The sequence below is a fragment of the Mauremys mutica genome, chromosome 12 (assembly GCF_020497125.1).
Source record: "Mauremys mutica isolate MM-2020 ecotype Southern chromosome 12, ASM2049712v1, whole genome shotgun sequence".
Taxonomy (NCBI): domain Eukaryota; kingdom Metazoa; phylum Chordata; order Testudines; family Geoemydidae; genus Mauremys; species Mauremys mutica.
The window spans coordinates 70,726,037-70,748,399 of NC_059083.1; the positions used below are offsets into that span (position 1 = coordinate 70,726,037).

General features: G+C 42.5%; 1 protein-coding gene across 1 annotated transcript; it reads left to right on the forward strand.

Moving 5' to 3' along the window:
- Positions 1–38: 38 nt before the first annotated feature.
- On the forward strand, positions 39–22,056 carry WFIKKN2 (WAP, follistatin/kazal, immunoglobulin, kunitz and netrin domain containing 2). Its single transcript, XM_044984457.1, has 2 exons — positions 39–119; positions 20,545–22,056. The coding sequence occupies exon 2, from the start codon at positions 20,614–20,616 to the stop codon at positions 22,054–22,056; it is 1,443 nt and encodes a 480-aa protein (XP_044840392.1). The 5' UTR covers positions 39–119; positions 20,545–20,613.
- Positions 22,057–22,363: the final 307 nt, after the last annotated feature.

Sequence of the window (22,363 nt, forward strand, 5' to 3'; positions counted from 1 at the left end):
TAAAACGTGACTTCAGATGGGCCCAGTGATTCAATTCCACAGCTCCAACCCTTTGTCAGACCCTTTCAGACGGCTGAGCGGAGGGCCCGCAATGTCGCTGACATCATTCGATACCACAGGTACACAAAATGAAGTTTAAGATTTGTGGGAATAAATGTTAATTCCTAACATCAAATACTTTCTGGGGCACTATCAGAACCGCAAGAAATCTGAACATATATGGGCCTGGAAAATCCATAAAGATGAGGGCAGAATTACTGCTCCACACAAAAGGAAAAAAGGACAGAAGGCCCTATTCTAAAAGTTCTCCCTCTGTGTTACTCCCACTGTAACACAAGGGGGATTGATTCTGTGTGTGGAAGGCTTAAGTGAGTGGGCCCCAAATAATCAACAGTTTTATTAGTAAAAAATATATTGAGACACTAGGGGTCGCAATTGGAACAACAATAAGAGCTTCAGAGCCCAGTTTTGCGCTTGTGTCATACTCCTTCAATGCAAAAAACAATCAAAACCCAACAGCCTTAGCGTTTTCACAGAGCAGATTTCAAAGTGCTTCTCAATAAAAAGTGTATTAAGCAACGTTTTAAAAATGGGGGAAATTGAGGCACAGAGCAATTCCCTGACTGCCCAAATTCAGAATTCAGTTTGATTCTACTCAAGGTTTTATACCACCACACCCATCACATCATTCCTGGCATCTGAGCACTTCAAGTCAGCAGGTCACTCAACAAGATAGTTTCCTAGCTGGGACTAAAGCCTAGGCCCTCAATGGTATTTAGGTGCCTAACTCCAAATGATTTCAATTGGTGTTAGGTGCCTATAATAGTCTTTTGAGAATCTGGGGCTAGAACCTTCATCTCTGGTTCTTATGCCCAAATTACTGTGTTTATACTTAAATGCTGTGCAGGTTCACCACCCCATAATTACACAGTGTTCTCTCTAGAGTGGTGAGGCTGGCTCTCTCATGAAAGTCTATGTAAGAGAGGATTAGCTGAGGGTTTACTTGCCTCCAGGCTGTCACCACTAGCCTTCCCTCTTTTCCCCATGTACGCTGGATTTTCTGACTCATCTAATACCCCTAAATACTGGAAGTAAGAAAATGTATGCCAGAAAAAACAGACCAAATCACATGCCCCCACCTCCCCTACCCCTGTATTACATCCAATTTAGTGCCCAAGCCTGTCAAGTGCTGAGCTCATCCAGGATCTGGTTCTCCACTGCCTTCTGCTTGCTGGGAGTGGAGTGGTCTGGTCTGAGAGCATTTGGCACAGAAATAAATGGTAATACAACGTAGCAGAGAATCAGGCTCTGTGTAAAGTTCTGAACACCCTGCACTCCCCTGGAAACTTTTGAGACTTGAGGGTCTGCAGCTCTGTGCAGAACCTAAACAGGAGTTGCAGCAGCTGCTGGCCCAGCACCTGAGGCCCTGGGTTCTCTGCAGCATCCAGAGCTGGAGAAAGAGAACTCCTAGGAAGCATGGGGATGGGGGGGAGGGTCTTGCCCCCAGAGGTTCAAGTCAAGCTTGGGGACAGCTGAGGTCTGATCCATATTTTTTAAATATAATGTTGGCAACTCCATTAATAAAACAGAATACAGCTCTTCTATATAACCTTGGGAGCAACATTTAGGCCCTGATCCTGCAAACACCTAACCACGTGCTTAACTTTAAGCATGTGAGTAGTTGCATTGATATCAATAGGACTACTCACCTACTTAAAGAGACAGAAAAGTATTTGCAGGATCAGGGCCTTAATTTTTGCCTTTTCTGGTCTGAGATCAAGACTCCTGTGAGGAGTTGTTTGATTGTTTCTTACTTTCGCATCTTCTGTGAACTACTTAATGTAACTCAAACTCCGTATCAATTGCTTTAAAAATGAAGCAGCCTCACTGATCCATTTTCTGTTCCTTGTATAAGCCTTTTTGGAAAACCATGGCCTATTGTTTTGAAAATAGCATTTGAAGTCTTTTCCCTTCCCCCTTTTCACATTTCATTTCTAATTCCCCAACACCCTTAGTCAAATCCTCAGTAGTTTAGAATTGTTGTTAAACATCTTTTTGAGGATTACAATTGTTTTATTCCTGATTACACAGGGAACGTATATATCGCTGTATAATCGCATTTGAAACATATAATCCCTCCCACCCATCCAAAATGATGTTTATAACAATTTGAACATACCCGAGGGCTTGGTTAAGGCGATTAGAAATACGATTTAGGTAGAGCCAGGGACCTTAAAATTTATACTTTTATAAAACATTTTTAAAGCTCTTATGGCTTTAAGGCTGGGGGGGTGAAGGGTCTGGTGGGGAGAAAAGGGGAGGAGCTAAAAGTCAACGCCCAGATTAAAACATGCATTTAACCTGATTGGTGCTACCCAGTTTGAGTGTTTGAAGAAACTTGAGTGTTTGAATAAAGAGGGATCAGAGGAAGATGGGAAACTTCCCTGTCCCCATCACTCCTGTGGTTTTCCCAGAAAGGTCTCTGCATGAAAAGCTAAACTCCATTGGGGATTTCAGTTAAAAATCTAATGAGTGACAGAGACAGAGTCAATGTAAGCAGCAAAGATTTACATGTGCTTAACTTTACAGCCTAAATATGGAGGTTACTGCGTATCTTTAAGCAGCCAGGTTTGAAAATTTTGGCTATAGCCTCGTTGCACCTCATTTTGCCCATCCCTAAAACCAGTAAAGTGGAGGCATGTTTCAGTTTTACCCTCGTCCACTGTTCCTATGTCACTTTTCTTAGATCATTAGCTCAGCGGGGCTTGGGCTGTGTCTATCTTTGTGTTTTGTACAGCGCCTCATGCAATGGGCCTTTGATCCTGATTGGGCACCTGTGGCTGCTACCTTAATGTAAGTATTAAACAATCATAATAATACCACCCTGGGGTGCTGTGAAGCTAAATTAATGAAGGTGTGAGTGTGGCATGGTGCCATCTTGTGGACCATGAAGGTACGTAACAGGAAGTTGGCTACAAAGAAAGTGGAGACAGTCAGTGTAGGGGCTCTCTGAGTAAAATATTTAATCAATTTTCATCTATGATGTCATTTATGTGCTTGTTAGATAAAAGCACTTAACTGAAACCAAAGATTCAGTGCTTGTATCTAAAGTTCCTCAGTTGGAATGCACTGTGGCAGTGCTAAGTAGTATCACACAATAGTATGATTGACAAACCACTGATCTTCAAAACAGGTCACTGTCAGTCTGAAACTTTTCAAATTTTGTGTTTATCTGGTGGGGGGGCCAAAAGTCTTCTAGCGGGTTATGTTGGCTCGATTTAGTCACCTCTGCTGTTTGCTTCATCTCCATCTCAAGTGAAAGTCCAAATGCATGAGGCTTAGGTGCCACTCCAGTCCCACTTATGCATGGTTGAGATGGCGAAGGCTTAAGACTTGTGCCAGTTCTCTACACAAGGGTGGATTTCACTTGGATTTTCACAAGTGCTTGGTATTGATCTGCCTCTTCTCCCACTCAAGATAATGAGAGTTTTGCCATGACACCAATGGGAGCAGGGTTAGGCCCATGCTGAGTGCTTTTAAAATTTCCACTCTAAGACTTTTGGGGATGTCAGTCCTGTCTCACTCCATCCCATTAACTTAGTGTGGTGAACCCACCATACCTTCTGCTATGCTATTTTCCACTAACAGCTGCTACTGCCTGCTTGTTCTCAGAGGGACTTTGACTTGAGGTAACATTTCTAATATGAGGTGCGGATGCTGGTCATTCACCACATATTTTTTTGGATATTCTTTTTTAATCCATGCATGCAAACCAATCCAAAAAAATAAATCCTGCTGTGACCTCTAGCTGCTCCAATATGGTCTAAAACAAACCCATAAATCCCCAGGCTTTGCCTTGGTAGTTACACAGTGTTTATCAATTAGACGATAAACACAAGCTCAGATATGGAGGCTCTAAGTTGGCACCGATTAGTGGCCTCCAAGTTCCACTATGCTATGGTTCTCTGACTTATTTCAACCTAAATAACAATACAGTATAAGTTGCTATTGCTTTAGAATGACCAGACAGCAAGTGTGAAAAATCGGGACAGGGGGTGGGGAGTAAATAGGAGCCTATATAAGAAAAAGACCCAAAAATCAGGGCTGTCCCTGTAAAATCGGGACATCTGGTCACCCTATATTGCTCAGAGAAACTTTGAATAGAGCTGGTCAAAACCCTGTTGTAGGGAGAGGAAGGGGAAATCAACATTTCAAAGTTGTTTTCCTTCGAAAGTGTTCTAAATAAAGTTGTTTTTTCTATTTTTTTTCCAATATTCTTTTCCAAAGTTTTGTGTGGTTGAATTGTGACATCATATGTGACTCAGCCAATCAACATTCAATTGATCTTAATTCATTTGTATACAGAACTCTGGCTAAAATGTGAGAGCTGTTTGAGATTTTTTACACTTTAAAACTGTCTTATTTCACAGCTATGACGTCACAACCACCGCATGTAACCAGATACTCTTGTGACGAGCACAACCTAAGAACCTATACAGAATAGAGTTCTGATGACATCAGACTCATGAAACTGACACATCTTGTGATGGGATATATAGCTGAAGCCAGGTCCTCTACACTCCTTACACAGGTATAATTCCTATTGACTTTAATGGGAATTTTGCTTATGTAAGGACTGCAGTATTGGGAAGAACATCACCACACAAGTAACTGCTATGAATATAGGTGTATATAATTCAATCATATTCTCAGTTGGCCTTGTGATTTTTATTATTGTCTCATCTACATCAGTGCTCAATCTGCACACTTTGAAATGTTTGTACTAAGTGCAGCGGAATGAGTCACTTTGCACTGCTGCTCCTTGGGGAGTGCACAGATCATTTCTGAACAACCAAAGCAGGGAATTTGGAACCCAAGGGTAGTGGTACATCAGCTTAGAGGCTCATGTTAAGAAGTCCAACAAGTTTGGATGATAACTGAAAATTGTTCAGTGGATTAATGCCTATAACTGGGTTGGCTCAGACTCATAGCAAGACTCAGCTGCAATGTATGGATCCAAACCCCTCTCAGGGATGACTAAGGGCTAACTCCATCCCTGCCTTTTGATGTTGTGGATGGCCAAGACTATAACAGGGTTCAAAAAAGAACTAGATAAGTTCATGGAGGATAGGTCCATCAATGGCTATTAGCCAGGATGGGCAGGGATGGTGTCCCTAGCCTCTGTTTGCCAGAAGCTGGGAATGGACGACAGGGAATGGATCACTTGATGATTGCCTGTTCTGTTCATTCCGTCTGGGGCACATGGCACTGGCCACTGTTGGAAGACAGGATACTGGGCTAGATGGACCTTTGGTCTGACCCAGTACGGCCATTCTTATGTTCTTATGATTACACCGGGAGTTGTAGCTGCTTATAACAAGGGCAGGACCTCAATTCAGCAATGCACTTCAGCACATGCATAAAGTTAAGCAACTGCTTAAGTACTTTGCTGAGGTGAGGCCTAAATTTGGTTCAACTGGTTTATTTTCTTTACATGAAATTGACCCCTCTGCAGAAGGTCAGGGTGAGACTCATGCACCACTTAAGCCTTATTTGTCTGCATAAAGCAAAGAACGTTTTGCCTTTTCTGGTGAGTGTGCAAAACTGTCACAAACGTGAATCACGGTGTTTTAAATTTACGGACTATACCTCTATGGCTGTTATTCCTCTCCATGTTCCTGATACATGGCCAATAAAATCAGTAAGAGTCTTTCAATTGACTAGACTGGGCTTTGGATCAGACCCTATACCATTCAATACAGTAATCAGCAGAGTTGTAACTAAAGGGTAGCTTGTACTCGCCTTGGTGATTGACAGCATTACCTTCCTGCTGGTACAGTCCCTGTGTCCTATTTCAAAGTTGTTTTTGCTGTCACCCTGGCTTGAGTCCATAACGTTAGCTAAATCTTTCAATATCTGTGATACATCAAAGCAGTTGTGTGTGGGGAGGGAGAGGGGTAGAAATAATCCATGCCATAAGGAGAGAAACAAACTGTTTAGAACAATATGATTGGCGTTCCGAGCACAGGATTAGACAGAGTAGCGCCTCTGCCTGCCTGTCACTTGCAAATTCTTGCTAATACTTTAGGAGCTTATTGGAGGTCAGCACCAAACACCCAAACAGACTAATCTGTATTATAGATACATAATCAAAGTCACAAGGTTTTACATAATATATATTGGTGACACAAGACGTGTTTGTTCGAAGAGTTTTATCATCAAGATTAGAGGCCATGAAAGGTTCTACTGTGCATTAACCTGGTTTTATGTGCTACTCATTGGTACAGCAGAAATTCCTCAAAGAAATGAGGAAGGAACTGGGAACTTAGAAACCGAGTGTACAGTCTGAGCATATGTCTACACTGCAATTGAACACAGGCAGCTGGCCCGTGTCAGCTGGCTTGGGCTAAGGGGTTGTTTAATTGTGGTGTAGACATTCAGGCTTCAGCTGAAGCCCTGACCCCCCGACACACACACACCTCCCCTCCCATCTTGTGGGGTTCCGGAGCCTGCTCCAGCCCAAACACAAACATCTACACTGTAATTAAACAGTCCCATAGCTGGAGCCAGTAGACACGGGTCAGCCACCAGTGTTTAATTGCAGTGTAGATGTACCCTTAGAGATGCTACCACCATTAGGTTCCCAGAGCTTGAGGAATATTGGTTAAGTTAAAAAACATAATGGGAAGGTAGGATTGTGCTTGTAATGCTAACCATTGTAAAGGTGCTAGGAACTTTGGAATGCAAATGCTTTCTGTGTAACTACCTATCAGTAACCAACATCAGTTCAAATTTCTCAGTAATATATATATATATATAATATATATATATATAAATATAAACAGTCTCTCGCCCTCATCCAAAAATTGTTTCTGGAACAACAACAAGAAGGAATATAAAATACCAGATCCTGTCATTGTATGTTTACAAATTCTGTGAGAGTGTATCATCCCCATTATAGAGAGGAGGAAACTGCAGCACAAAGAATAAGTGGCTTGCCCAAGGTCATAGACTGAGTCAGTGGCAGAGATGGGAAGGACACCCAGGAGTCCTGACACCAAGTTGGGCACTATAACCAATACTACTACTAATAAAATTACTATGCATTTCACCACACCGTCCAAGAGCCAGAGCCATGGAACAGGACCCCCATGTGCTGGGCACTCAGCAAATGCAGAACAAATCGATGTTGTCTGACCCATCGGCTACTTTTCATTTTGACCCATTGGCTACTTTTGTTCTCTCTCCCATCTGCAGCCCTACTCTTAATAGTGGTTTACAAGGATCATGATTTTGGGGGCAGAGATTGTCATTTTTCTGTATTTTTATAATATATCATTTTTAAAATAAACTATTTAGTGAGTAAAATCTGTCAAATTTCCATAAATAAAACTGGTGCTTTAAAAAAAAAACAAAAAACCAACCAAACTTTTGTTTGCTCTGTGTTTGTATTTGACAGAGATAGAAGGGTTTTGAATTCACGACTTACATGGAAGGAAGAATGATTACAACCTAAATTATGTGAGACACAGAAAGCAAATACATGATGGTATCATATAGGGTTTTATTGACAGGAGTTTAGGATGTGTGACAAAGGCAGGAATGATTTATGTAGGGCATCTGAAATGTTTATACCACACCACAGCATCAGGTATTCTATATGTAATCCATAGGATTCAGAAAAGTAGAGATTTTAACACATTATGAGCTTAATTCTCATTTTACATCAAGACCACTCTGGCAGTGTAACAGGACACTTTTAAGGCCCTCTCTATATCACCAGCAGGGGCGGCTCCAGTCACCCCTGATCACCAGAGCACTATAATGGGGCCTTTATGTAAATGAGAGTCAAGCTGTATGGATGGAAAGTTTCAGGAGGGCTCAGCATTAGCCTAGTGCCCAGATTCAAGTCAATGGGAGTCTTATCATTTGACATGAATGGGGCCAGAATTAGGCTTTTGCCAAACTCGCTCTCTGATGATACTATCGTTGTACCTCTCCACTCACAAAGACTTGCTGCTCTGATCATTAAAATACAAGGCTACCATCTGGATAGATTATTAATACCACTGTACAGGCCTTGGAGGCAGAGAAAATTGTAACTAATAAAGTGTAAGACCCTTCCAAATATTATCGAAAATAGCTTTTCCCTGACATCAAGGTCTGATTTCTTGGAACTTAGGAGGGTAGAAGAAAGTGCTGAAAGCAACAGCTCATTCAAAACTGCAATGATACTCTTTGAAAATGACTAGACATGCTATGAATAATAAGCAATTAAAATAAAATATTAGTTTAATTATCTGAAAATTGAAAACAGCAACTTTGTTAAGGGCCATTAAATGCTAGACTGCTGATAAATATCCTATAACCAGAGCATTTAGGATTATCTCACTAATGTAGTGGTCAGTCAAAATAAATCAAAATTGACTGGTAGGCAATAATGTAAAAAACCCCAGGCCACATGCAGATCTGGTGTCAATGGAGAAAACATCAGATCTGAATTTGGTCGTCTTTGTGTATTATTGCTCTACAGATATTGTGGAGCCTGAACAGATTTGCTAACTGTTTGTGACAGCCTTCATCTGGGTTTGTGTTATGCTGAGAATGTGAAGTCTTGGTTTTTGATGGCGAAAGGGTAGGCAGGGCTCTTGCAAATGGAAACAAAATAGCTTACAGGATGAAGACACCTTTTGGAAAGGCTAGGAATATGTTCAACTTACCAGTTATGGGGATCATTACTCTCAGAGTACATACTGTGAGCATGATCAGAAGCAGAGAGCTGAGTGTGTTTGTTGTGCAACTGATAGAGAAGTACTAACAACCAGGAAAGCCTAAGGGAATGTAATAACTCTTCCGTGAAAAAGATTTTGACCACATTTATATTTAAATCTGAGAGGATGGAACATAGTCTAAAATGATCCCATGCCATTTGCAGATATTGAAATTTTTCCTTTTGATGCAAGCTAGTTATTGTTTAAGGTTTGGACTGGGGTATCTAACTCCCTTAGGCTGCTTTGAAAACCCCAGCCTAGCTATATAAAAATATGTGCTCACTGTTCATATTTTGGTACTAAGCCCAGTCACTCAGAATGATGCATGTGATATGCCCAGGCTGCAATGTTTGAATCCAAATCTGGTTCCCAACTTTTCCAAAATTCAGGGGAGTCTGGGTCCAGTGGTTTGGTACAAGGCAGTTTCTAGTTCCCACTGGAGCTGAGGTTGCAGTGAAACACAAAACCAGGCAAAAATCTCCCGGTGTTGTCTTTCATTACAAACACACAACTCAGACCACATTCATTAAAAGGTTCAGAAACCTTTCAGGGGAACCAGGGGGCCCAGTGAATCTGGGATGATTTATGGTTATTGTATCTAAATTATATGAAATCCCCAGTTACAATGCAAAATGAGGTGAAACTGTTGGTTTTTAATTAGAAAAGGGAGGCAAGGTGAGAGTTTTAAAGATGGAGAGGTTAAAGAACAGATCCTTGCGTTAGATAATATCAGATCACAAATAACCAGCATGGCAATTGTATTTGCAACTCATCAGCTTTGAAAAATGAAAGTAGTGTGTGAAGTGCTTAGAAGCAGGAGTCTTCCTAAAGCTGCCATTATGTGGCACTGAACAAGTCACTTAACACGTCAGTTTCCCTCACTGCGAGTACCTGTAAATAGACAGAAGTGCTCAGATACTGTATCCATAAGGGCCATTTGTGCATCTAGACTGATCTGCAAAATGGGCTTAATAATAGTCACGGCTCCGCTTCAGACTAAATTAATGCATAGCTGTAGAGTGCCTTGATTTGCTTGGATGAAAGATGCTATAAAAGTGCATAGCACTGTTCTAATGCTACCCATCATATTGCAATAAAAAACACATTAAAATAACCAAAGGACATTTACATTAAAAAAATCATTAAAATAACATTATGCATTTTGGCTTAAGTTCACTAAAGCACTACAGCTCATATTCAAACCCCAGATCATTGCTCAAAACAAGGTAGCATCCTTAACATTATCTACAGTAGCTGAGCCCTGTTGTGTTTTGATATGGAAGGGCTGATATTTAACCTTGAATTGCCATACTTTGCTGTGTTTCAGGCTTTGTCTACACCACACAACTTGTAGCGACACAGCTGTGCCGCTATAGTGGTGCTGCTAAAAGCCACCAGGGGCGGCTCCAGGCACCAGCACGCCAAGTGCATGCCTGGGGCGGCAAGCCACGGGGGGCGCTCTGCCAGTCGCCACGAGGGTGGCAGGCAGGCTGCCTTCGGCGGCATGCCTGCTGAGGGTCCGCTGGTCCCGCGGCTTTGGCAGACCTCCCGCAGGCAGGCCACCGAATCTGCGGGACTGGGGACCTCCTGCAGGCAAGCAGGATTCTTTGCTGCTTCTACAAAATACCTAGAGCCACCCCTGAAAGCCACGCAGCGTAGCTGCTGTTTGTCGGCAGGAGAGAGCTCTTCTGCTGACAAAAACTTCCACCGGGCGGGTGGTTAACACCCCTGAATGACAAAAGTTTTGCCAATGAAGTTCCAGTGTAGACAAAGCCTTAGACAGACCTCAAAACTCTTCATTTACCTTTGTACAGTATGTAAATAACTATTGTAAGTACCTAGCACAATGGGGCCCTGTCTCAATTACAGACAATTGATACTACTATAGAACAAGTAATGTGTATTATTATTATTATGATTATGTTTGTTGTTGATAGTCAAAGAGTGTCTGGAATTATTTAATTACATCTGTTAATTAATTAACTAATTACGTCTGTTAGTCTATAAGGTGTCACAGGACTCTTTGTTCCTTTTTACAGACCCAGACTAACACGGCTACCCCTCTGATACTTGGAATTATATTGTGGTAGTTGCTGTGTAATGAGTCAAAACATTTTTGTTTCGAAAATATTGAAATAAAATGTTTTGACTTTGTCAGAATTTTTTCCCCATTTTTTTCAGTCAAAACTATTCTCTGAATTCAACCCAAAAAGTGCATTTTTCTATTAATCTTTTTTTTTTTTGGCCCAGCAGTAAACAAAATAAAGAGAGAGAGAGATGGGGTAACTTTGATCTCATTGATAAGTGGTTGATTATCTTCTTTTGTACCCTCTTCACCTCTTGCTGTGCTGTTTCAGACAGAATAAACCCAGCAATAATGAACCATCAGAGTAGCAATTGCTGCCCCACTTGCGTTAGCAGAGAAAGAGAAAGCAAGTGATGATTAGTCATATGTCTGCACTCCAAGATAAATCCCCCTGAGCAGAAGCCATCTGGTGAAGCATAAAATAACAATTCTAGCACTAGCCTGGACTTACTGCAATGTTAATAGATCCCGCTGAAATGTAACGTAAGACAGGCCTAATGCTGACTTCTAGCAGGTGGCTCATAACCCTGTAATAAATTCCCTGACATTATTGATTTTTCCTCCAAACTGAGCCCTGTTGTCTAACTATATTAACTTCTGCTTACTGAGCATCAGAATGTGCACAAACAAACATCAGCTTCATTTCAGTGAGCGATTGCAGATCTAAAACATGTCCCCGTTCCCACCGTTTGTCCTCCCACACCATTATCTGCTGAGATTAGTTATTTCAGAATTCAGAAACAAATTTATTAGCTATGGGCGCTAACAGCAAACACCTGCAAAATCTGACATGTGGGGATTTTGAAATATGCTTCTGTCACTAACTGTACATGCAAATAGCCTCGGAAATATGGCCCAGACACACTATTCTTATTGTGTCTATTGGGCCCAAATCTGTCCTCGGGTACAAATGTGCTATTTCAGTGGGGTTATATTCACTTTCAAGGCCCTTCACAGTCACTCCCCATGCTACCAATCATCTCTCATTCTCTAGCAAACTGTCGATGCTCACCTCTGATCAGCCCATCAGGCCAGCCTCCATTGCCCACTTGTTACATTTTCAAACATGCACCTTCATGCGTCTTCCATGCTTCCCCACACACACATGGGAGGGCTCCCAGTCACCATCCACAAAGCTGCTTCATTATCCATCTTCCGCTCCCTCCTCAAAACTCTCATTTGCTATGATGCCTAAACAAAAAGATTGACAACAGTTAGGCTATTAATGTGCACAGCAGCCCATCATGCTGACCCATACAGTCTCATTGTTCACTTGTACTCCCCCATCGGCCTGTATCCATGTGTTGTCTCTTGTCTTCTCTTTAGGTTGAAAGCCCCATGGGGCTGGGACCATCTTTTTGCTCCTTTGTGCAACTAGCACAATAGGGTCCTGATCTATGACGAGCGCCCCTAAGAACTATGGAAATACAAATAAATAATAATAATAATGCATGAATCTAATCAACTCTATGGATTAGATCTGACCTAATGTGCCTCATGTGGCACAGAGAAACTTGTTCATTCAGTTAATCTGCATGCACATTGCAAGCACAATGGAGGCAATCTTCCAAGTTACGTGACAATCTGTGTGGAGTATCAGAGAGAGCAGGATAGAGTCTGGTGTATGTTATTCCAACTTCTGTCTCTCTTTGCAGCTGTCTGGAGAGTAAACAATGGACATGCAAGAGTATAATTCACTTCATGTGAATGTAACATCTGATCTCCTGTGCATGATCAAAGCTAGACAATAGCAGTCTACTATACTAGGAAGCTGGGATTCCTGATTCTCCACTGGTTTAGAGTATGAGATTCTAATTCTTGTGATTCAGGAGCTGTCTGTCATACTTTGAAAGGTCACCAGTCCCTCAGACCAGGCCAAAAGCCAGGCCTGCACTGGCCACTGATCACACACCAACAGGGATTCCTTGACATCCCAAGTATCTCAGACTCTGCACATCTTCCAGTGAAGTCAAGGGGAATCGTGCATGTCTCAGAGGGAAGTATTTGGCCCCTGAAGACCTTTAACAACATAAACCAAAGCCACAGAGTTCAGATATGAAGCTCAACTGATTTGCAGCTCAAGTTCATCTCTAATTTAAAGCAATTGGTAGCTCCCTCACCATCTCTGTGCTCCAGGAGGTCTCTGGCAGTGTCATTTTCTATGAGTGCATCAGCAATCAGATTCAACATTAACATGCAATAAAATGATCATATAAAACAGAACATGTTTAATTTTAAATGAGCTAAAGAGAGTTTTTTTAAAAATATTTTTTTCTCCAGCGTCTTTTTAGGCCTTCAACGTTCATCTGCTCTTTACTCTTGCTGTGCACTAAACTGGACCTCCACCAAAGAGCAAGCTCTTGGGAGGCATCCACACTGGGGTGGAGAACTGAGGGGTGCCTGGGGCCTTCTGTGTGTGCAAGAAGAGGATGGCGCCCCAGAGCCAAGAGGGAAATATATTCTACAGCCCTTCATCACTGCTGCAAGAGGTGCCTGCTGATGAGGCAGGTGCAGGAAGGCCGGAGGCCCAGTGACACTGCCGGGCTGGCTGAGCATACCCCCAGGGACCATCCTGTTCATTAGTCATCTCCTCACCTAGGATTCTAGACTCAGAATGCTAGTTCCTCATCTTGCCCTACTCTTGCCCAAATGGGGATAGAGAGGGAGGTTTCACCTGGGCCCTCTTCTGCCCCCACTCCCCAGAGCATCAGTGAGAAACAGGCCAGATCTTTGCCCCAAGCAAGTATACTGAAGGCAAAATACATAGGACACGCTGCACATGTTCTCCTCCACTGCCTTCAGCCCCTTCTCACTATATGTGAGTCCTCAGGAGCAGATCACAGGTCAAGCTCCCTTGATACTCCCTGCGTAGCCCATCCATCACCAGGCCCACACCTGGGGGCTGATGGCTCCTCACTTAAAGGAGAAAGGAGTATTTATCTGGCTACTCCATGAATGTAAAGAGGGAGAAAACCTGTATTAGGATGCCCTAGAAATGGTGCGGATTGAAGAAACTTTGTGGATATGAAAGAGGGTATTCAACCTTTCAGGGAGTGGGGGACATTTGGAGAGCATTTAGGAAGGTATAATTGCCACTGCTGACATTACAGCCGTGGAGTTTCAGACGCAATCCCTGGGGTGAGGATTACTGGCTAACATAAAAAGCCATGGAATTGGGAGTAACCTAGAATTTTGGTCAGAATAAATCTGGCTCCACATCAGGAGCTGGAAAGCAGCTTTTCTGGCTGGAATGAGGTCACGAGTGGAGAGCCACAAGGGCGGTCTTAGGGATCTTGTTTCCAAACAACACAGAGAAATTATTTGCATTGTAATGGACCCCTGAGGATCTGCCTGTTCTCCTTCCTCCACTTTTTTGCCCCTTCCTATCTTTGACAGCCATTGTATTACAGGTCCGGTCTACCCTTAAATTTAAGGTCATCATAGCTACAGTGCGCAGAGATATGAAAAATCCACACCGCTGAGCACCACAGCTATGTCAGCCTAACCCGTGAAGTACACACAGCTAGCTGGATGGCAGAACACTTCCATTGACCATCGCTCGGGAAGGTGGCACTCCTACAGCAATGAAGTGTTGAGTAGGAAGTTTGGATGTTCCAGCGTGAAATGTCTTGCAAAGATCCCCCTCTAGATTCATGACCAACAAATGAAGAGACCATTCTCTGCATATGACCATCCTAATTTTTCTACACATCACCTGGAGCATGCTGGGATGGGACTATGGGGAGGTTTAGTCAGTGCTGGATAGATGCCCAAGTAGTGCAGACCTGCTCAACAGAACTCATCACTACTCTGCCACCGAACCTAAGGAAAGCCCACAACATTCAACAGGAGACACACCATTGATGTCAATGGCCTTTGGGTCACTCTGTTAGTGCATCTCTATTATTGCTCCAGTCCAGCAGGGGGAAAAATCAGCTGAGATACAAATCCAAGGGCTGTCCGCTCATGTAAGTCTAAGTAGAAGATGTTCAGCATCTTAAAGGAATGGGCTGTGAGTTGATTCTCTCACAGGTTCCCTATGTAAAAGCTTTTTAAAAAATGGCTGATTTCTCAGCAAACACCTATTTCCTATACTTCATTTACAACCTTAGTGTGGTGGCCCACAAGATCATGGGCATAAATGCATCAAGTGTAGACATTTTAATGGACTTTCCTTGAAAATTTCAATAGACTTGCAACAGACAATCAGCTGGGTTGGATATTTGATACAATCACCACATCAAATGGAGTCATTGATCTTTAGAACGTTTTCAAGTCATTCCCAAAACATTCCATAGAATTCTGCTGTGTATTATGGAGTTCCACCTAATCTTTCTAGCTGTATAGCTCAGTAGCAGTAGGGTATTTTCAGAAACTCTGTGGGAGACATAGGATTTGCCACAGTGAAGCAGACTATTGATCAACCAAGTCTGGCATCTACTGTCCAATGCCTGATTCTTTAGAGGAAGGTACACTTTCTGCCTCTCCGCAACCCACAGATTATACCCTTGGGCAGGACTGTATATGGAAGAAATTTTATTCCTTCCTACTCCCAGGAAGTGATCAGTTTGTACCTTGGAGGAGACATTTAGGCACCATAGAAGCTAAATATAGCATCTCCAAACATAGGGTGAAATTCACTCCTATGCAGAAGGCCAACACAAGGTCTAGGCACTTATTGTCATTGTGCTAAGCAGGGTACAGACACATTGTCAGAGACAGTTCTTTTCCCAGAGAGCTTACAGGTTAAACAGACAAGACAGTCAAAGGGTAGCAGCAGAAACTGAGTATGGAAAGGTGAGATAACTTACCCAAGGTTACACATCAGGGCAGAGCCAGGAACCTTCAAGTTTTCCAATCGATTGCCCTATTGTCAAACCGCTCTTAAATCCCACTTAAACTCTCCTGTTTGTATGACTAGGTGAGAAGGGAGCCCAATCTCCTTTGGGTCATCTAGGTGGCCCTGTAATAGAAATAATCATTATTATACTTCTTTCTAATTTTGCATGTAAACATCAGTCTCAAAGCTTACCAAGATTCCTTCCTGACTCAGTTTTACAATATAAAGTGTCTTTGTTTAGTCAACAGAAGCACTAATACAAGTGATTTTGTTGTTAATAGAGCTGTAAGAATTTTAAGTACTGCTTGGTACTTCCCTCTTGGAAGTGTGTCATTTTCAGTTGGCTTTTCTAGACATCACAGGGTGTTGTACTTGTCTTTGTAAACGACTAGTGAATAAAACATTTTGATCCCAGCCATGTTTTGTACAAGCATCACATAGGTTTGTAAAGTTTCAGAGGGAATAAATCAATTGTAAAATGTTGCATGAAAGTTGACTTAGTTACTCATGAATATCTAATTTAGAAAAAAAACCACTCCTTTCTGAATATTCATATGAAATTCAAATCTTATGCGTATTATTAAGTGGCTTTGCACAATCCATAGCAGATAGAACTGTTTACTAGGAATGGGGAAGAACATGCATTTCACAGCTGTGTCTTATTTTATTTTTCCAATTTGCTTTTTTCTCCTTCCCCTTTTTTTAAAAAAAATTAAGCCAGCTCCGCAACTAGTGCAAACAGACACTGCTCCATTCAAGACAACGGAGCTCTGCTGATGTACCAAAGCTGAAGAACGGGCCCTGTATTTATTGGGCAGCTTGCTTATATTCAGGAGTAACACCACAGAGATCGTGTTAGATTGGTGTGAAACCAGTGTAAGCCAGAGGGGAATCGGACACAACTATAGACTGAAAAACTACATCTGGCTGGTAAGTCCCATAGGAAAACCTACTGACACAGGACCTTATGCTGCTCTCATTATTAGCAATATAAAGCAGGAGTAACTTGACTGAAATCAATGGAGTTACAACAGTGTAAGTCTGGTAGAGGGGTACAATCTTGCATAGTCCTGAGAGCCCTCCTCAGACACTGAAATCAAATAGGAGTTAAGGGCCTCCCAAGCGCTCAGAATCTTGCAGGATCAGGTCCTAAGTGAGACAAGAATCTTGCCCCAAAAGGGTCTAATTCTACAAAGTGCTGAGCAACCTCATCCCCCATGGACTTCTATGACTCCCCTTTAGCTCTTGGCAAGTGTTCAGCACTTTGCAGGATCAGCCCCTTACTGTAATAACTAAGGAACTATGACCATAGCTGGATTGCATTTTTTCCCCTATGCAAAAATGCTGTACATTCCTTTAGGTAGGTTTCCATAGAGTTGAACTGTTACTCCTTTTTTTTTTTTCTGTTAAAGAGGTCAGCAAAGCTCTGTACAATGGGATTTCACTTTCATGAAATGTGGAGGAATTCAGAGAAACTTTTCATGGGTAGATGGTGGGGTTGGAGTGCAGTATAAAAAAAGCACATTGGAAATCCCAGTGCTGCAGAGAAGAAAGAAGCCTAGGAGTCCAGGGGCAATTTGCAAAGACATATTGCTTTGCAGATCCTAAGTTTAAATATGTTATTTTCCCCCCCGCTTCCTTTGTTAAAATGTGGTATCCTAGCTTTAATTGCTTCAATCCTATTAGTTGTTCTTTTAAACACGTGATTGTGTATTCCTTTGGTGTACAGAAATCCCTCTGATTGTGGCTTCATATTATTTAGACAAGCACTCTTTCAGTAGTAAATGCCATTCCTAGCGTAGGGAAGTACTTTAGGTCTAAAGGGGTTAAGAAGGCCTCCTTGCATTCAGAAACATGCAGGGGTCCCACCGTGCCAGTTCCAGCCTTTTAAACTCTTTCCAGCTTTTTTTTCTTGCAACAAATCTGCCTGACTGCCACCAGGACATAGGAAACGTGTGCCTGTCAAAGAAATCAAGTTTACCTTTTCCGACTTGTTAAACGGAGGCAGGGTATAAATACCGCTAACTCTGTACAGACTATTAGCATTTCTCTTAAAATAAGGGGGTTACTTCCTAAGACCTTTAATCCAGTGCAGTCTAGACCAGACTGCACTACCAACAAAGACAGGAAGGAAACCTGCAGAAGTTTGATAGAGGGCAGGTGGATTTGGACTTCTTTGAAAATATAAGGCACACAAAAAAAACCTAAACCCAACCCAATTGTTGACGTTTCTCTGGAGAAGTTCTGAGATGTTGTTGGCATTATTCACTCGGTGGATGTGGATCTTGCTGGGAAAGACCACTGTCCTGTTGCTTCTGGAGGTCCCTCTAGAGGGTAACGCTTTACCTCCAATACGGTATTCTCATGCTGGGATATGTCCAAATGAGATGAACCCCAACCTGTGGGTAGATGCACAGAGCACCTGCAAGAGAGAATGTGATACAGACCTGGTGAGTGATGCACATTTTTATATGCTTCATCATGGGAAATGGATTTTTTGTCAGTTGGTTTGTTAGTTTGTTTACTCCATAGTGTTGCAGTCTATTTTGATTATAAATGGAAGAGCACTGATAATGTGTACATGATCCAATCCAGACAACTCATGTGTTTAACTGAAACTCTGTTTATAAAAAATGTTTGATGACTTGTTGGTTAAGTCAAGAGGTGTTTTAATGGAGTCACTTCTTTAACTGACCATATGACTTTGTGACAACATGGCTTCCATAGTTCATCCTTCTCACTCACTGCCTCACCAAAGAGAACCTCAACAGCGTAGACTCAGGAATTTGACATGTTATTTGGCCAGCTCACTGCATTTTAGCATTTTCACCAACCTCATCATTCTTTGTTGCCATCATCAAGTGTTATGTTTCCCAAGAGAGAGTTCTGTATGATGCCTGTGGGTTGGCATTCACATCACCAGCCTTTGCTACACTTGAAATGTAAAGTCTGACTGTAGTCCAAAAATAACATGGTAAAAATAACCATGCAGATGTTCTCTCATCTGATGCCTCTAGATCAAAATTCACATAGCTTACAAGTCAAAAGGTCATTTTTAAAACTGCCCGCATAGCCACTCAATGGCATCTGAAAATCCACGCTTGCTCTTTCTGCTTCTTACAACATCCCCAGCAGGAAAGATTTTGCAGTCAGAACCAAGCTGACAGTCTGATGCAGGAAAAGATTCAGCTCACTTTCCACTAACTGGATAGTTTCTGCAGTGCTAAAAGTAGCCAATACTTATCTTTGGCAGTCAATTAAGCAGATATTGTTTAAAGACAAAAAAGGAGCTAATATATTAAGATGCTATTTTTATATTACTTTTCTGATTACAATGGCATATTAAGTTGCCTTTTAAATTCAACCATCAGGTGCACTAAAGAATGATTACTACTCCCTTTCGAAGGTTGTGGGCATTCCTTTCATAGCTTCCTGGTCAAAAAATGAAAATCCAGAAGCCACTTGAAGAAAAAAAAATCAGGTTTGCAGCGTGGTAGCACAGCGCCTCATTCAGATTCTGAGCCTTTTTTGCCCAACTGACTTCAGTGAGATCAAAATCGTGTAACTAAGGGCAGAATTTGTCCTATTCTGTATAGGGTAACAACGTTCAAGTTTCATTAAAATAATCCACAAACAACGTATTGTCCACAGTTCTACAAACCACACAACAAATACATTTTCTGTTTAGAAAGGCAAACAATGAATATAATTAACCACAATTTAGAAATGACCACTGGATATAACATTATGTTTAACACGGATGCTGCATTTAAAAGTAAAACTGACACAGACGTATAAGTGACGGCAAGCCCATAAGTGGATACTTTCTTTTTCATGGAAAACAAAATAATTTTGGAGCAAGAACTTAGTTTTGCCTTAGTTCTGAGCTATTCCATTTATAATATGTTGTGAACAATTAAAGATGCTTGGCAATTTCCACTCAAAGAGTATTCTGCTAGTGTCAGGGAATTCAAATAATACTCTACATACTTCTGAGGACAATCCAAGGGATTAAGGACTATAACCATATGATAAGACTTTCCACCTGCTCTTACTTCAGGGGGCTTGTCCTTTGGCACTAAAAGAGGGTTTGTTTGGGTGGGGGTTGCTGTTACATCTGTAACCAAATGTTCAATATGATTTTATGAAGGATTTACTATGGCTTTAGGTGCTAAGAAATACTGCCCTTCTCAGGGCCGGCTCCAGACCCCAGCGCGCCAAGCGTGTGCTTGGGGCGGCATGCTGCTGGGGGCGCTCTGCCTGTCGCCGGGAGGGTGGCAGGCGGCTCCGGTGGACCTCCCGCAGGCGTGCCTCCGGAGGGTCCGCTGGTCCCGCGGCTTCGGTGGACCTCCCGCAGGCGTGCCTGTGGATGCTCCACTGGAGCCGCGGGACCAGCAGACCCTCCACAGGCACGTCTGCAGGAGGTCCACCGGAGCCGCAGGACCGGCGACTGCCAGAGCGCCTCCCGCGGCGTGCCACCGTGCTTGGGGCGGTGAAATTGCTAGAGCCGCCCCTGGCCCTTCTCACACCTTCCATTCAAAGATCTCAAAATATTTGACAAACCCAATTAATGTAGCCTCACAGCACCCCTGCTGAGATAAGGGAGTGACATTGTTCCCATATTCTTGATGGGCAAGTGGAGATTCAAAGAAATGAAATGACTTACCTTAGGTCATACAAGATGTCCTCAGCAGAACTGGAAATAAAACCCCCATCCCCTGGAGCCTAGCCCTGTGATTTAATCACAAAAGCACCCTGTCACCACAAGAAGGAATTTCTCCATCTGTCTGTAGTTCTCAAATGATAAACCATCCCAATAACAGTTTGGTTGTTTTGTTTTGCCTTAGGAATGTGAGACCTTTGAGAAGTGCTGTCCTAATGTCTGTGGGACAAAGAGTTGCGTGGCAGCTCGGTACATGGACATCAAGGGGAAGAAAGGACCCGTCGGGATGCCTAAAGAGGCAACTTGTGACCGTTTCATGTGTATCCAGCAAGGCTCAGAGTGTGATATCTGGGATGGACAGCCTGTATGCAAATGCAAAGATAGGTGTGAAAAAGAGCCAAGTTTTACCTGTGCCTCTGATGGACTCACCTATTACAACAAGTGTTATATGGATGCAGAAGCTTGCACCAAAGGCATTACTCTAAATGTAGTCACTTGCCGGTACCATCTCACCTGGCCAAATACCAGCCCTATCCCTCCAGAGACTACAGTGCGCCCTACCACAGCCTATTCAGAGACAACCATCATTGATATCCTGCCACCCGCTCTAGTTAACAATCCAGTCCATCAGTCAGTCTATGTGGGAGAGACTGTGAGCTTTCTTTGCGATGTCACAGGCAGACCCAAACCAGAAATTACTTGGGAGAAGCAAATAGACGGTAAGGAAAAAATCATTATGAGGCCGAATCACGTCAGGGGGAATGTTGTGGTTACCAACATTGCCCAGCTGGTAATCTATAACACCCAGCTGCAAGATGCAGGCATTTACACATGCACTGCAAAAAACATCGGTGGTCTTCTCAGAGTTGATTTCCCATTGTCAGTTGTCAAAGGAGAACCTGCATCAAAAGAAGCATCCCAAAACAAAACCCATTTCCCAACTGATGAGTGTCTAAAGCAGCCAGACAGCGAAGACTGTGGGGAAGAGCAGACGAGGTGGTATTATGATGCAAAGAAAAACAACTGCTTTACATTCATTTATGGGAACTGTAATAGCAACCTGAACCACTTTGAGACCTATGAGAACTGTATGTTAACATGTATGAATGGCCCAATCAACATCTGCAACCTGCCAGCCCTTCAGGGTCATTGCAAAGCCTATGAGCCCAGATGGGCGTACAACAGTTTGACAAAGCAATGCCAATCTTTCATTTATGGTGGCTGCGGAGGCAATGAGAATAACTTTGAGAGCAAAGAGGCCTGCGAAGAGATGTGCCCCTTCCCTAAAAACACTCACTGCAAAGCCTGCAAGCCTCGCCAAAAGCTGGTGACGAGCTTCTGCAAAAGCGACTTTGTTATCCTGGGCCGTATAACAGAACTAACTGAAGACCAAGACTCGGGACACGCATTGGTGACAGTGGAGGAGATTCTAAAAGATGAAAAAATGGGATTAAAATTCCTGGGGAAGGAACCTCTAGAAATCACCCTTTTAAATATGGACTGGAGCTGCCCATGCCCCAATATGACCACGGTGGATGGTCAGCTTATCATCATGGGTGATGTCCACAATGGGATGGCCGTGCTGCAGCCAGACAGCTTTGTGGGCATCTCCAGTGTCCGGCGTGTACGGAAGCTCCGTGAAGTCATCCACAAGAAAACCTGTGAGCTTCTGAAAGAATTCTTAGGACTACACTAACCTTACTCACGTGTGTCAGCCTTTCAGCTCTTTTTATTATATAGGGCTAACAAAAGCAAGGCTAGTGTGGAAACTAAAGACAAGCTACTGTCTGAAGATACAATGTATGTAATATGCAGAACCCTTATTTTAATCCATTAATCATGCTTGGCAACAATGTAGTATGCCCTTTGGCAAGCACATAAAATATCAATGAATGGCTATTAATCTTACTTTGAAATCAACCTGTTTGTATAGAATTGCCATTTAACTAGCGGATTTATGCAATAATTATATATTTTTTGTGTAGTTTCCAACATAAATGACC

What these genes read in the sequence shown, in the direction of transcription:
- WFIKKN2 (XM_044984457.1), top strand. Translation starts at nt 20,614, where the DNA reads ATGGACATCAAGGGGAAGAAAGGACCCGTCGGGATGCCTAAAGAGGCA.